At 38.1% G+C, this 17752-nt stretch overlaps 1 protein-coding gene across 2 annotated transcripts in view; it reads right to left on the reverse strand.

The window, feature by feature from the left end:
• Positions 1-17752, reverse strand: part of LOC105836400 (neurotrimin) — a 147947-nt gene that overhangs the window by 47051 nt on the left and 83144 nt on the right. For both annotated transcript variants that reach the window (XM_012680402.3, XM_012680401.3), the window contains exon 2: positions 3023-3117. Coding sequence is in view for 1 of the 2 variants with exons in the window: in XM_012680401.3 (XP_012535855.1) it covers positions 3023-3117 (95 nt within the window). In the remaining variant the exon portion in view is untranslated. The remainder of the gene's footprint in view (positions 1-3022; positions 3118-17752) is intronic.

Genomic DNA, 17752 nt, shown 5'->3' on the forward strand with positions numbered 1-17752 from the left:
CTATAAATGCATCGATTTGAATTTCATGTCGGGCGAACCGGCGCAGGATGAATAGTTTTCAATACCTTTCCTCTTGTCGATCCTTCGCGATTCCAGTACGCCGTTCATCGCGTATAAATCTTCCCTCGCTCTCGCAGATGCTGCTATTCTTCAAATTTCGTAGTAACTGTGTGTTCCGCGATTACTGTGCGAAGTGTGCACACTTATACAGAACATATTCAAAAATGTATATTTAATGTAAAACAATTGATCATTGAAGGAAGCTCCTTTCTACATGCTACAACTTGGCTAAGTTAACTAAGAATAATGATTATTATGCCGAGCTTTTATGGTATAATCAACAATTAGAAACCAAATAACCTCTATCGTTCCTTAATTAAGGAATCCTCAATTAATTCACGATTGATGGAATGTAATTCAAATGTTGCGGAAGCCACAGTGCGAACGACAGATAGAGATATTCAATTGCAATTCAAGCAACCTCATGCATGAAACAATTATTTTGATATTGCTTTTAATTGAGCAAAAAGATAGAATATTTGTAATAAATATTTGTAAAAAAATATTATGTAAAATTATGTTATTCAACAAAAATGTTTTATGTGCATGTCACAACAGAATTTCGTATATGTAATACTAATCTAAAATTGGATTGAGATGCAGTGTTAAGTGTCAAATATTAAAAAAATTAATTCAATATTTTTCTCTACATGATAATTATTATCCCTTTAATATAAAAAAAAGGAGATATTAATAACTGCACTAAAAGAGCAATATCACAAAATAATCATAATAAAACCATGAATGTCGTTACATGAAGTACAATACGTAATAACTATTTAGTATAAAATTATACGTATAGCGAGCTTATACTCCAGATATCATGTTTGTTATTGTCATATACGACCATCATTTTTCTATAAATTGTGTAATTAAATTGTGTAATGTATACAAAATGTATACTATATATATTTTCTATATTTTTTTATATATATTTATATACAAGAATTTTTCATGACTACAATATAGTAAAATGTTATAATAAAGAGTAACCTAATATACCGAGAGCTTTTTACAGGATTTCGTCAAAAGCATTCCTGCGTCAACATTTTTCAGCAATTATAATTCATTGCGCAGCCCGTAATACAAGTAGCATTTAATGTGAATAAAGTAGCAAGCACTTTCATTACAGTTCACAAAACTAATGCCTTATTGCTTAAGACACCTTTTCGTTTATATTGCAATGGCACTTTCTTTTTTTCTTTACGATTGTCCTATTGGTCGCGCTTTTCTACTGTTTCGAATGCCAAACAAATATATGCTTGGAAAATTTCTCGTACAAAACTTATTTATAACCTAACTTTGCGTACCAACTAGAAAACGGATAAAAATGTAACTTTTTATTCTAATGAAAGTCTATGCGCAAACTTTTGCATGACAGTTACAGCAAATTCGTGAAAAGCTCATGCTACGCACATGTGTTGAGAATATTATCTGTGTAATTATTTCGACAAAATTTATACCGATGCAAATTCCACTTATGGTTTATAGAAGAAAAATAAACATTTTAATACAGAAATTTTGGATTTTATAATTTATTTGAATAATATTATATATTATAAAAATATTTACATTTCCATTATATGTATTAATAAGAACAAAGAAAGAGAAAGACTGATGGGCAACCGATCCTCGAAATAGAAACTTCATCAAATTTCTCTTCGAGACGCTGTTCTTACTTCACGTGGTTTTCATTCCCTAATTAGTACTTCGCGAAAGCCATTACCTACATAACACTGTCACTAAACCCACTTTAGCTGACGACATTTGAATCGAAATTGCGAATAAAGACTGAATAAGATCATTCTAGCTTGTACCTGATGAGTATTCATTTTTATATACTCTGCGTAATTTTACTAATTAATTAACTAATTGCTTCGGCTGTACGAGAGGATTCTTCAGGCTGTCTGAAATGCAGCCGTGTGTAAAGAGCGTCAAAGAAAGATAGAAATTCATTTAATTTTTTTCGTGGTTTGCTAACGAGGTCAATGGGTTAAACAACTCAACCTATTGTATAACGTGCGGGATTCTCTTTTATTCCAGAATATTTCTGTAAGAGTAATTTTAATTCGTAATATATCACATCTTTCATAGTAATGTAAAATTTACTAGTACTAATGGCACGTAAAAATAATAAGTATAAAATTAATTATAACTACTAAGAATATTAAAGTATTTTAAATCTAGACATACAATTTTATGTAAAAAAATTTAGTTTTTATTTTATTCTAAACAATTTGACCTAGAACGACAGAAATATTTTTGACAATACGTAAAAATAATGAAAATATTAAAGACATATAAATTATTTAACAACATTTGTGATTGTTTATCGGTATTCGAATTATCTTGAGATTTTTTTTAGATTTCTACTCTTTAATATGTATCGGTGCTATTTTCACATTAATATTGCGAAACTGTCGCGTCACTTAAAGTGACTTAGCGCCATTTAGATACTTCTTATCATGGGGTGGGCATTCGCGGTGCTGTGAAATGGCCGAGCAAAATTTCGCAGCCAGTTCGTAACTACTTATTCATGAATTATTCTCATAAGTACGCTATAAAAACACATTTTATGATCCCTCAAAGCAAAACTTAAAGTAAAAATGCATTGCCTGGTAAACAGATTATGTTTAATCAACAGTTTAAAAGATTAAACAATAACACTACAATAAAAAAATATATTATTACTTTTTAATAATCAATATTTTTAGTAGTTTACTGATTTCTGAAATTAAATGTATCGAGTTTTCATGACAATCATAAATAAGCTTTAACTATCAGCATTAATTAAGCTTTAACATTCGCATTAATTAAACATGAAAAAAAAAGAAACAATTTTTGAAAGATTTTGTCCAATACAAAACTAACAGGTATTTACAACAGGCAATTAGAACATTAACGATGTGCCAATAAAAGAGTTGATAGAACACTTATACGTATCCATAAAAATTCGAATTACCTTGTATCCGGCAAGATCTTGAACTACACAGGAGAGAATAGCTTCCCTTCCGACTGGCGCGGTTACATTGGCTATTGGTTCCTTGAATTTAGGATCTAAAGGGAAGATAAAATTGCATCGTTTTAGAGAAAAGCGTATAATCGACATATCGTATTAAAAGAATTCGTTTTCTTAAAATAATGAAGTAATATAAATATTTGAAGATTCTTTAAACATCAATTCATCAATTTTCATAAAATACAAATCTCCATTGTTTCTAAATATTGTACGTGCATCGTCTATTTTTAATATATATATAATAAAATCAATTTTGTTTCAGTTTAATTAATTCCAATTTAAAATAAATGTATTTAATAATAATAAAATTTTTATTTTAGTAATGTTAATTTATTCTAAATTATATGAATGACTATTTAAGTTTACTTAGATTTTCTATTTAGAACGAGTACAATTTATAATTAAATCTATTCTTTGTTAAAGCTAAAATCCAAATTAAATAATATCATTATTACGTTTTATTAAATAAATGTTGCTAAAAAGTGAATTTAATTATCTATCTTGATTAAAATTCTAAACTTTTTTAAATCTCTTTTATATTTAGGAAACAATTCAATTAAAGACTGTAAACCTTAAGTGCCATTTGTTACATTTAGCTTTATTTTACTTTAACATTTTTCAATTACTATTATTATTATGAACGACATGATAAATGCATATACAATTTCAACAGAATGTTGTATCTTCAAATACCAAACGTGAAGACGTTAATATCATATGAGAGGCGCACGGAGAAATTATATCCAGTGATATAAAATATGATATAGGGCGGCAAAGGGCGCCGAGAAGAAAAATAGCTACCAGCACAGCGTGAAAGATAAATGCACGTTTGGATTGCCCGTTGCAGATTTATCCCCCCAGCAATTTAATGCGATATTATTGGATGCACTCGATGTGGCACCCAATACGATCAGTCTGTGCGTCCTGGTCCTATCTGCCGTACCAATAAGAAGTAGTTACAGTTGCGAATCATAATATGAGTGTTGCGCATGAACACGGAATAAGGAGAACCGATATCATATTTGCGGAAACGGGATGTTCAACCATAGGGCGCAGCACGAAATGCAACCTAGTCATACGCAATTTGGTAACATTGGACGTTAGTTTCCGGCCTTCCATCAAACGTACGCATGAACATTGACCAACTCCTATTGACCATTGGTAATGTCAAATGTAAGCATATAGAACGCACATATCTAGAATGCAATCTGTACGTACAGTTTATGACAATGACCTACACAAATTTCAATTACGATTCTTGCGAACCGGACCACGTTATATCAATAAGAATTTTTGCAGCGCGATAACATACGAAATTGAATTTGATTTCGATAGCAAATTGTGTAAAGTACAAATTGATTTTTATTCGGATCGATAAGTTTTATTATATCATCGTTATTGAAGCGAAATAAATTGGTTAACTTGAATGTGTACACGTGTAATCGTGGAAAAAAATTAAATTAAATTTCTCCATGTTAGTGTAGTCTTTACAAAATGTGAAATACACGTTACGAAAAAGGTACACGGCGCAAAAAGAGCGATCAGCGCAAATGTATTCGATTAAAATGAATCCGGCAAAGCGTACGTATCCCGGTACGTGTGTGTATACACTGATATAATCGCTCTTCCGGTAACAGAATTGTAAATAAAATACAAGCCCCCCTCGTGCTATCACAAAAGCGTCATCCGTCCCTCCATTGACAATAATGTAAACGTCAGCATCGATCACCGGTCAAGGATATCCTCGGTCACTAGTATCGCCAATACGAAATTATTCCGGCGACTGCATTACGATATTGTCCATCAAATCTCGCCAGAGTCAACGAACATATAGAGAACGAACGAACGAACACACACACACACACACACACACACACACACACACACACACACACACACACACACACACACACACACACACACACACACACACACACACACACACACACACACACACACACACACACACACACACACAACATGTCCAACGAACGGCAAACGTGGCCTCTCTCCAAGCGAGCGACCTATTAAAAGGTCAACATCCATCAAGGGCCAAAAATGCCCTACGGAGATTGTTTGCGAGGGCCGTGAAGCGGACAGAGGCGGGCGCGAGCGAGACCAAAACCGGCGCGAACATAATCGTAGATGGCTCCGTAATGGGAGCATAAGGGAACCATAATTCCGGTGGAAAGTTTCGGCCGTCCGTCGGCGGCCCACGAGTCGTGGTGTGGCCCTCGCGGGAAATTCGGCCGGTACCAGGGCCTTCGCTTCAGCGGGCATTGATGGATCGGACTTACCCGTAGAATGGCCGTCTAGAGTCCGAGTAGTGTTCCGGCGAGAACTGCGAGAAGAGGGCAAACAAATCCTTTTTTTTTTCTCTTTCTCGTGAACAAGAAGCGCGGCGCGACGGAACGACTTCTGAATGACATATGACTCTCTTACCGTCACGTACCCTTTATTCGCGAGAGAGAAGAGTGCGTATCGGCGAGTTCGACTTTCATCCGCATTGAGCTTTCCTCTTGATCTGCATGATCAATTGGATGAAATTGCCCGGATCGAAGAAGAGGAGACTACGACAGAATGAGTATGCAGACCAAGTATGACGGATTATCTTCGAAACATAGGTGGAATACCATTGCATTCTTATACTCCGTTAACAACTCGCCATTTAATCAAGAAACTCTTGGCAAAAATCAAAGTAATTAATTGCCGATGAATAAAGATTGTAATCGATCGAATTGGAGACAACGACAGTGACGCGATATTAGTTTCAGATATTTAGTTCTTTATTGGAGTATTGAAATATGAAAAGCTTACGATTTGTACTTTCTCATATTTAACTTGTCGATTCTCGGAATTCCGTTGCATAAAAGTACACATTGCGTACACCATTTACAACTTTCATCACATTTGCATCGCAAATCTCAACGATAACCGTACAATCGTGCGGTAAACGCCATTGTAAATTTTATCAAAAGCATTAGGTCCAATATTTTCCAATTAACTACTTGGAACTAAAGACAAAACTGTGTTTCCGACATCGACAATTCGGAAGAGTAACGTGCATTTTTCACGACCCTTACCCGCTGCTTCCCGCATATTGTCGCCTGGCATGGCATTTTAAGTTATAGTCGACGAAGCGTATGTAAGTAATCCAATAGTCGACCATTTCGAAAAAAGCGAGTAAAGAACGGCGAACACGCGAGAGTTAGGGCACGAGGATGGAGGGCGATAAAAAATATCACGAGCGTTCGCCGATGCACATCGTCACTAATGCACTTTATGGGACGAACGTCAAAATATCAACGCCCGGATTTAGAGCACGAGAACCCGACTGCATTTTTTAAAAAAAATTCCGGTCATCTCGCGACATTTATGATTCGAAATAAGTTTTCATTTATGATCTCATTTATCTGTACGACCGCGCTGTGGCACACAATTCGCGAAAATAGTATAAACGCGTATATCATCGTGAGAGAAATATGTTTTCGATACACGAGTGGTACAGAAAATGATATACGATACAACACAACAACGGCGTATAATTAAAGAGCAGAGACAAATATAGAAGGTAAAGGTTAGGCTTCGTTACGAACAAAGAGTGAGTATTAATGTCCTCGTAATGGGCACCTTAAGCGATATTTTTATATTATATTAATAATACTCTGCCTCCGTAAATAAACCTTGTCTATCGCTATCGCTCATGAAAAGCCCGCATAGCTGAGGAGCAGTGAACCGTGTTTAAACACCTCCGCAACGTGGCATTTCTCACCATGCTCCCTCGATTTTCGTCGCTCCGACTTTCGAGTGAAAGCGCGCTCGGAGCGAGGTCAAACGGAAGAATACGCGAAGAGAGAAACGAAGGATCGTGATTCTCCTCCGGCGAAAAAGAATTCGGGACAGCCGGAAGTCCCGGACTCCTCGCATGATGTCGTGAGATTACCCTCGTGTACGCGGATCATCGGGAGGGAAAAATCGCATAGCTTCCACTCGTCGCGCGGTTATAACACGGGCGGAATAACGAGAATTCCGCCCGTTCGGACCGACAACGCGCTCGCGCTCCTATTTATGGTTTTCTTCTCTGGCATTTATAGCAGCCGCTGGCAAATACGCGTCGCGAAATCCCCAAAGCGCGAGATGCTTTATGTACGCGCGCCCCCTTTTTCACCTGTTTGTCGTATCTCCGGATTCTCGAAAGCTCGCCTCTTTTGCATCTTGCTCGCGTAACCCTCCCCCCTTCTCTCAACCCGATCTTCTCACTCTGGTCGACCTCTCATTATCCGACCCGTCGTGACTTATTTGAGTTGATTCGTGCTATCCTGCCACTTTCTGCATCCCGTGCATGCCGTTTGATTCTGGTTCGCTGCCCGTTATTCAGAAATACCGTTGGCGCTGAGAATTGCTAGCTTTCATCTTTCAACTCTAGTTTCGATCATTTGCAAGACAATACGTACATTTTCCTATAACTCTTACCCGGATATTAATAACTAATCTTTATAATCTAACGATTATACTTGAATATTGTTGCGCGAATATAAATATTACATGAAATAAGTAATTCTTACACGGAGAGAATTTTCTCTTAAAATTTACCCTTAAAATCTGATAATTGTGGGATAATGTGTGATTTCGAGCAATTTTACTATACTTTTTAATAAAATTTACTATACTTTCAGTAAATTGTACTAAAAAGATAGTAAATTTCACTATACTGTTAGTAAATTTTATTAAAAAATATAGTAAAATTCCTCAAAGTCACATATTATGTCACAATTATCAGATTTTGAGGGTAAATTTTAAGAGAAAACTCTCTTCGTGTAGATATTATAATCAAACGCCTTGGTTGAGAATAATATCGACTGGAACCTAATAGGAAATTTATTCGCTTCCTTTCTTCATCGCAACGGCAAGCTCTCATTTTTTTCATTCTCTCTCTCTCTCTCTCTCTCTCTCTCTCTCTCTCTCTCTCTCTCTCTCTTTATTCTCAGGTAAAACATTCTCTTCCTTTTATGCATCGTCTAATTCAGCACTTGGACTTCGTTTTTATCCGTCGACCTTCCTTTTCGCACCACGGTACGTCTCTCATCGTTTCCCGTCCCCTTCTCATTTCCTCAAGACTCAGCGCCTCTCGTTCCTGCTCCCGTTCATTTTCATCCCTCTCTCGCTCCCGTATTTCGCGGCTCCTCGTGAACCCACGTGGTACAAGGCGTATAGCATAATAACGAGCCATGAACAGCGCAACGCGTCGGCCGCTTTATTTCACCATTTCTGGAGTCTGAAATATCTCGCTCCTCTGAAATCACTTCGCGCAGGCTAGCAGTAACTTCCCTTCCGCGCACGGCTCTCTCTCTCTCTCTCTCTCTCTCTCTCGTTGCAAACGGCTTAATGCCTGCAACGGTAACTCATTCGAAACTCATTCCTTGCGAGAAATAGTTCGTGGGAATCTACGGGAAACACGAGAATAGGATCCGTGTCCAATTTGTTGTAATAATAGACCGCGACGCCAACCACGAATTGATGTACCGTGGTCCGCCAGAGATAAACGATGCCTCGCGACAAAAGAGCTTTCGAGTTTTAGTTTTACCGTTAATGTTAAATGTTGAGCCACAAGGATCGTCGATGCAGCACCTTTATCGTAACACTTACAGGAGAGCTCCGCAGTATCAATTTATATGTATTCAGGTTTGACGTGAGAATAAATAGAAAAGCATTTAATTCTTACAGCGCGGAACAACGAACGGACGGTGACCACAGGAAATCGTTTCATTTGAAGAAAGAGGTCACCGACGGAACAATTAATTATTCTAGTGTCGTGTCGTACAACGAGGCAGTACGTTTGTGCGCGATATCACTTGTGTCGCCGCGTTTCAGGTTTATTGCCACGGGGATGTGTTGGCAAAGAAGCAGCATGTGATACTTGTAACAGATTGCATTTCGTGTCGGGACACACTTTGTTATCTAGGTTTACACTTTCATGCACCAGGAACGACCTCACGTTTCCTACCTCGTGTCGGTCTATTTATTTTGGCCACTTGGGTTTTCAAGGTGCTGTCGACGTGTTCGTGACAGCAGGCTCTTTTCAAGTTCAGCAATCCGGCCTGCAAACTATTGTTGGATAATGTCAGCTGATATATGTAAGGTTGTCTGCGACGGCAGCACACATGGAAAGTATTCTTTAAATATGCACACACAATGCTGCTGGGAATATTTTTATATTATTTAAAACGCTGTTCAACCCCTCTTTCATCGTGAAATCGTCTGGTTTTACATTCGTGCGATTTATACATCATAACTGTTCCGGAACACGTTGAATTTGCTAGCAGAATTACCACCGCATATTTATAATTTTTTAACGTGCATTAAGAATACAATTTTGCGTAATATTATGTCAAAGATATTAATAGAAAATACATATTAAATTAAGACATTTAGTAAATGTTGATGCTAATAATTTCATCACACAACGTTTAATTTTATTAGTGATATTATCTAGCATTTATAAATACTTTATTAGCCAAAGCACAAAAATATTTTATGTATTTCGCATTTAATAAATAATGATGGCATCGCAAAAAAGTCACCGATTCACGTAACCCTTATAGAATAAATAGATCCTTTCTCGATACCTTCTTTCTCAAAGACACGCGGAAATGTAATAAAAGTTTTTACTCACCCAAAAAAATTTTTTGCTGATATAAACAGATTTCTTGATATCACAATCAAAATGTATCAATAATTTTTGTATCAATTAGAATTTTGACTGTCACGTATAGAATTAAAAAATTCTGCTTCTATCAGCTAGATTGATTAGGTGCATACATATCACAGCATTTGCTAATTATTTATCTATCTTAGCTAGATTTTACACATATATAAATTTTGTTGAAATTATGAGATCATTTTTTTGAGTGCTAAATTGACTCAACGAATGAATTCAAATTAAAAGTTCGTTGATTCGATTTAAAATAATATGTAAGCTATAGATATAAAAGTTTAAACATTTCAATATCTAACCAATTTGTCTTTGATAAAATCAATCGCAAAATATAGACTCGGCTAGCTTCTCTTTTCTCTTGTTTATCTTAAAAATAGTTCAATCTTCGGATTATACAATTTAAGCAAGTTTTAGACGTCAATATTTTCTTATTCATATTGTTACAGAATCTCACGTCATATAAAACATGTATGCAATTATTCTCTAATGGATCCATATATACACACATAATATGTGTACTATTATTGAAAGACACGTACCTTAAAAAGAAACACTATCGGATAAATAGATTAAAGGAAATCAGGTTTCGTTACTTTGGAAGGAAGAGAGGCAGATTAAATTTTTTTTCTTTGTCTCTCCCTCTTCGCTGCCATGAGAGATGAGGAATCTTAGTTCGCTCGTACGATTCAATTACTCGGGTTCAAAAGCCGGCGGGGGAGCACGCCGCCGAAAAAAAGATTACCCACGACAATAAAAATACCGCATCGAGATCTATGCCCCGGCTTCGGCGAGACGGTATTCCACTGTCGACGATTCGCATTTCTAAGCGACCCCTCTCGCAATTCCCAGCCTAAGGTGATTTACATTCCGTCTACCCGATTGTACTCGTCGGGGAATATCGTAACTAAAGAAGGGAAGCCCGCGATTTCTGACGCATCTTTTCCTTCTCTCTCTCTCTCTCTCTCTCTCTCTCTCTCATTCTCCTCCTGTTGTTCGTGAAATCTTGTGGAAATGTGCACATCGCACGCGTTCGCGACGTGTACACAAGTACGCTTATGCGAAGCATTCAAGATACTACGTGCTATAAGTTACCCACCCAGCGAACATTTGTACAATACATTATACTTTCTATTCTCCGGCGTTTTTCCCGCTACCCCTGTCCCCTCCGCCCTCCCTCTCGCCCTCTCAGGTTTATTCAGCGCGCATGTATTTCGCACGAGCAATTTCCATATCGAGGGAAATCGAGCTTCCTCGTGGATTCTTTTCCGTAGTTCGCTTTCCGGGGAAATTATAAGTTCATAATGACCCTTGCCCACCTGGCTTACACGGTACAATAAATGTATAATGCGAGATATAAAAGAGAGAATGTGCCACTCCGCGGTTTTGCGGCCCGCAGATATTTCCTTACAGTTAATTCTCAACGAGCGAAACGTTCGCCTTTTCACCTTATTTCACGGTAATCTCCCGAGACAAAATGGAATGGAGCGCTTTATGACATGACAATATTTGAGTCAATGTAAAAAAAAAAGATAATTATATATCGCTTATATACGTTTGGAAGAGATGTGCCGCTACCTTTTTGAGATTATTGAATGTATCCTCTTGCACTACTGTTATGTGTAATAAAATTTTCCCTGAGAAATTATTTTGCATAGAGATTACTTTTTGAATTAAAAGCGGATCAATAGAACGATTTGCATCAAATTTTGGATGTCAATCAACATTCCTACATAAATAACAGAAGTGGGAGAAGCAGACATTAATTAAAACTCGAAATATCTTGGAACTTTTAATGAACCTCGCGATACCTACAGGTGAATGATTAATCCGGGTGAATGATTGTATATTTCTGCGGCATGCTTCTCCGATCGCATCTCGAATAAATATTTCGGATTTCATTACAGAATTTTGTTATTTAATAACGTGTAATTTAAATATTAATTAAAATAATGCATATCATATTACTTGAAAACCAGTACGCAGATTGCAAATTACGATACCGTCCCGTATCGCATCGTATCAATTCGAGATAAAACCAAAGCGTAGCGGATTTGGGTACCGAATATTGAGAATTCGCATATTATTTTAATTTTACATAATTCCATAAACTCTCTAAATCAAAGCCACATTAAAGAGCTTTTCGGTGTGAAACGATCAAAAATATTTTGCAAATAAAATTCAGTCTCTGTTGTATACTAATGGCGGTATCACATTCGTTATCGGTGAAATCGTTGGAAATTCTACTAGAACCGCTCACACGGCTGTATTACACGGCAAGATCAATTGAAATTTCTCAACAGATGCATGCCGCTCTTTGATCCGAGTAACAAGATCGAATTAGTGGCCCTCTTCATCCGCTGTGTCGACACGCGTTGGCAAACGTTCCGTTTCGATGCCTCGCCACTGTACGTAGAACCAGAAGTTTCGGCCCTCTCTGACATCCACCTCCCTCCTCCCCCTTCGTCACACAGTCGTTCTCACCGACAGGATTCCTCTTAATTGCATACGGTAATTATTGTTTGCGCGCTAAATACGTTGACGCGCACAGCTGAGTCGTCTCTGAAATTACGCTTGCGAAGTTTATCATAACGCACTGTAAACGTCAAGCTGATTCTGAAATTAATATAACTACATGACACAGTGTGAAGATGTATGTACAAATGATAAGACGATGCAAAGTGTAGAAAAGAGATACATTTCTACTTGTCTAGTTTTATCTACATTCTCTTTCACGGGATAAAAAAATCGACTGTTTGATACAGTGGCATTACCTTTTAGGGGGAAAAAAAATTGAATTTGCACCGTGATTGCAACTGTTCAAATGGAACTGAAAATCGTATAATTGCGCTAAGAAGATAATATTCGGAGAACGCAATTATCTCGTGATATACATGTGTCGTATGCTCGGTGTCTCCTGCCAACTTCGAGTTTCATTCGAGATTCCCGCCAAGAATAAAGCTGCACTTAATTGCATACGATAATTATTGTTTACGCGGCAAATACATCTGCGCGTACAGTCTGCCGGTGGAATTCTCTGCCTAAAGTCCGTGTGATAATCTCCTGCCTTGTGCAGAACGTTGATCTCTCTATCTCTCTCCCTCTCCGGAGAAAGAGAAAACAACGGACGAAACACGACGGCACGGAGTCGCAATTACAGCTGTAATACTTATTGCCGTACAGCCGGCGTGGTGTTGCTACTTTAGCACGGACGTAGAATTGATCTATGCGAAATACTTATCTGGTGTTACTTTCTTATCAAAAAGATTTCGCAATGTACGTGCGTAACGAGCACCTCTATACGCACGCAACGCGCGGCATAATAGACACAGTTTAATGCATGGCGCGACTAATTGTTTGTAATTAACGCTCGCGGATATGTCGCTAACGGCCTCTCGGAAGGCCATAGGGTAACGGGGCATCGCGAGAAACAGGATCCATAAACGCGGCACGTGAGGAAAAAATGTAATATAAATCGCAATCGCCAATGGCCGAGTACAAGCTCGCGGCACGTGAAGTAATAAAACACGCGGCACCCTTGCCAGGCCCGCAAAGCTTCTCCTTCTAGGGGCTTCCCCCCTACCGTCTCTTACCGTTCTCCATTCGAGCGGCCAGTCGATGGCGTGGAGTCGGCGGACGGTGTCCGTTCCGTCGGCGTCATTAAGCCCGAGGTACAATGGCCGGCTGTAAGATTTAACCGCGGCGAGGAAAGATTACGGGCGTCGCGCCCGAGGGGTAGGCGACATGCTCGCGACTTTGTTAACGTCCATGCCCATTACGAGCGGGGCATTTGTTCTCCCTTTGTTCCGATCTCTCGTAACTCGCTTGAGCCCGGAGGAAAAGGGGAGCGACCGCGTCGTATGCGCCGTCCAATGGATAACGAACACCTTGCGTAGTAACGAATGTGAGCGGAGCTGCTATTTTCGATATTGCTCATTTGAACACTCATCGCCTTGTGATTTTTTTTTTGCCTCAAAGACGTGACAGAAATTTTATAAAGAAAAATAATTTTTATCTTTGTGTGCGTATATGTGAGGAATTACGAGGCAGACCTCCCGATTAGTTCCCGCGATCTCAATTGCTCGTCGAAAGGTAAAGTCCTGGCGGCCTTCCGCGTCTTTGAGCACGAACAATTATACGTTCAGACAATGCGCAATTTCTATAAACAAATGGCACTCTCTTATCTAAACGCCATTGTGGCCGTCGATGCGCATCGCGGGCTTTCCAGACGCTGCTGTTTGTACCGTTAACGTTTGATACCGTTGGTGTTAGTGCTGTTGATGGTGCGCCGCTGTGTTGGTCTTCGTGACGAGTGGTCTTGGCCACTTCGCGGAATCGTAGTGGAGAGGAGTTGACGGAAGAAGAGTCGACAGCATGGAGGACGGAAAAGAGGAGAGGAACAAGCGAAGAGGCTGACGAACGAAGGAATTGGAGCAAAGTTGAAGTAACTCCCTTCGAAGAACAGACTAAGTTACTGCCGATGGAAGAGGGTTATTAGGGGATTATACCAGAGTTTTATCTCACCGTTATTTTTGTGACTGCACACGCAAGAGTTAAGGCACCAGGGTATGTTGGCGGGATCGAAATAGGATGTCTTGTTTCCCGTAAATACAATCATTATAAAAATAAGATATTTTTATGATTTGAATCTTAATAAATAATTAAGAGATACCGAAATATCTTACGACTTAAAATTGTTGTATTTTGAACAAGCAAATGTAATGAAGAAAAATATGCCAACTAATGTAAATTTTATAATAGATAATAAATTTAAGTTTAGTTCAATATTTAATCTCTTCATCTCAGCTATAATGAACAAAGTACTTTAATTATGCAACTATTTTGCAAGCACGCACACACACACACACAAGAGAGATAAAAATTAGTTTTCTTTATAAAATTCCTGTAATGTCAACGTCATTAAGGCAACAGAATAATTCTTACTTATAACTATGACACAAAAGATCTCAAACAGCATAAAAAACACGTTACAGTGTGTATTAAAATATTAAACATTTTAAAAACATTAAACATCAATCCATAACAATTTAATAATAATAAATGCTTTCCATCACAGCAGTATCGTCCCAAATACTTCATTATGGTTTAATTATTGATGTTCTTGTTTATCGCGCACGAGAATCAACAGGAAATGTCAGGTGAGACAAGCATAGTCGTGAAAAATTTACTCTAAGAATCGGATGTTTTTCCACTAGCGTCCTACATAGAAAACCGTTACAGTGAAATTGTTCAGCTCTCGGTGCTTTTAAAAGGCTGCGGTAAATGGAACCTACAGTGAACGCCGCAGTTTAGACAAACGCTACGTTTGGGCTGAAGGGATGCCCCTTTGAAAAACTCGGGGATTCGTTTCGTTCCCCACATAAAGTACCCCTTTTATACGAATCTACGGCAAACAGGGAAAACGCCGTTTGAACGGACTGAGTCGCACGGTCGAACAATAAACGATAAAAATGAATCCGCAAAACCTTCTTGTGTACGTTTCTTCGAGTAGGATTGTATCGAGAAAATGCAATGCTGTTAAAAACATAAAATTCCACAGGCAATATTTAATTATCGCATGCGATATTGCATCTGAACGAATTCATTGACGGAAAGTCCGCGTAATAAGATGTACTTAAGTAAAATTTAATAACAGCAGTTAACGAACAAGCGCATAGCTTAACGATATTTCACATTCCTTAATTTAAATGACATTAGATCGCGAAAGACTCCAATAATAATTGCACAGCCAGTTAAGCGTAATGAACCTAGGAAGATTAAGCAGTGCACGATGAAATGCCGGTGGAAAATCTCTTGGCGAACAGCAGCGTCGTCGCTACCATCGTGCATTTCACGTATGAATCGCGGGAGCGTCGTATCTAAGAGGGATTTATTAAAAGTGCCCTCAAAAGCGCACTTGCGTCCAACCAAGAAGCGTAATCAAAGCTCGAGGGGAACATTTTGCTTCCCCCTCGACGGAGGTAAAGTGAGTTGACGATGCGCATACCCGTGCACATAATATCGGTAAGACATATCCCGTCGTATCTCCAAATTCGCAGTGAACCGTGAAACAACATCGTCATACGCTGGTTTAAAAGCGTAGAGCACGGACAACCGTATTGCGGCTGTGCAGCATTTATTGGTCTTCGGTATCGTCGAGCTTATCCATTAAGTTGACGGTTGTGCGTTAGCTTTATTGTTCGTTGGATAATCGTAAAGATGTAATGGTCGCGGCACGCGATGTACACATGCCGCGTGCCCGAACCCGTCGGTTTACGAGCCACGAAGATGCATAACGCAAAAGTCGTATTCGTATAGATTGTGTATGGGTCGGCTGCACGATGCTAGGCGGTAGTAACCAATCATGTGATATCCGGCCGCATCCGTGGCCAACCATTGGCCGTTGTAACTTTGGTCGCAAATGTTTATTGAATTACTGCAGGGAGTTAGCGCTAATTCGTGGGTTATTACAGGATAAATCCCATCTACATGTTAATAAATTGACAATATTGCAAATATCATATATTACTATGCATTAACGTTTAGATATTGCATTTATGTAAAATACCGATATATTATGCCATCGGAATATATTTGTATTATATTATATGTATTACCGCCGTTACTGTTAATTAATATTACGCATTGATATTGTTGAGGTTTTTACTTTAAAATCAGGAGGTGTAAGAGTTAATAGAAATTGCAAAACAGAGGCTAATAATATGAGAAAGCGGAATGCCTCAATCAGCCCAAATGGCTCGAGTGGCTCACAACGATCGATCCTATCCAAACCTTGTTACCTACGTAATGCAATAGCCCTTAAAGGGTAGCGCAGACATATACTATAAGTATAACAAAGATAAGCATATTAGGGGAGGATACCCGAGGAAAGTTGAAACCGTAACGCCGAAGGAAAATAACGTGCACGAGTAAACCATATAAGCTCGAAATGGAGAGAGGCGACTCACTTCGGAATCCATACGATACGTCAGACATACCTTTCAGCGCTACCATGAAATATTATTTATATGAGAGAACGGCGGGAAAAGCGTGACAGATACAATAATTACGCTGCCGATCTTAGTTCGCGTTCAGCTGCGGCTGACGTGTGTTTTAATTTCGCACTCGATATCGATTAATCGGCTGCAAGGAAAATGTATAATAGGTAACATAATACCGCGCGTAGGTTTGTACGAACGTTTCAACGAACGTAAAATTAATGGAACGGAAATACAATACGTCTGCGTTAATATATATAGCGCGTTTCCCAACTTTTCGTTTTATAATGTGACTTTCATTCCAGCGGGCTACGACAGAGACATGAGGTTGACGCGAGATCTTTAGACTTGATGAATTAAATGCGAGAAAAAATGGTATATTTATGAAAAAATTACAATATTTATAGTTGTATAAAATATTATTAAATAAAATTGTATGTATAATATATGTAATTCTTATAATTATAACTATTATATATGTATGTAATTAAAAATATATATAATATTAAATATAAATTGTTTTTGCGTGTACACAATTTATTTCTTGAAACTATTCCTGGATGTACTCTATGTATTCTATGATTACTGTTAATAAATTGTTAATTAAACACCGTACATTAGCGGGCCGTTATGACGTCAATGTGGTCAGTCACCGCCAAGTTGTTACGAATAACTCTGACGAAAGGGTCAGAAACGAAGATTATTTTGCGGTTGTTATTACTTTGGCTTCCTTCCGACCGCGACGTATCGCGTTCTACGTAATGTTTATCGATTATTTGAGTTGTACATGCCAAACTGAACGCTTGATTGTAATAGAGGGCGAAGCTGTTACCAGAGATCACATAGCCAAACCGTTAAATATCAATTGTTATTTATAATGTAAAGAAGACAATTAAAATATTATTATCAAATCTAATATTATCCATGTATTTTATTCGTATTATCTATATGTATATAAATAAA

Source organism: Monomorium pharaonis, chromosome 7, assembly GCF_013373865.1.
Source record: "Monomorium pharaonis isolate MP-MQ-018 chromosome 7, ASM1337386v2, whole genome shotgun sequence".
Lineage (NCBI taxonomy): Eukaryota > Metazoa > Arthropoda > Insecta > Hymenoptera > Formicidae > Monomorium > Monomorium pharaonis.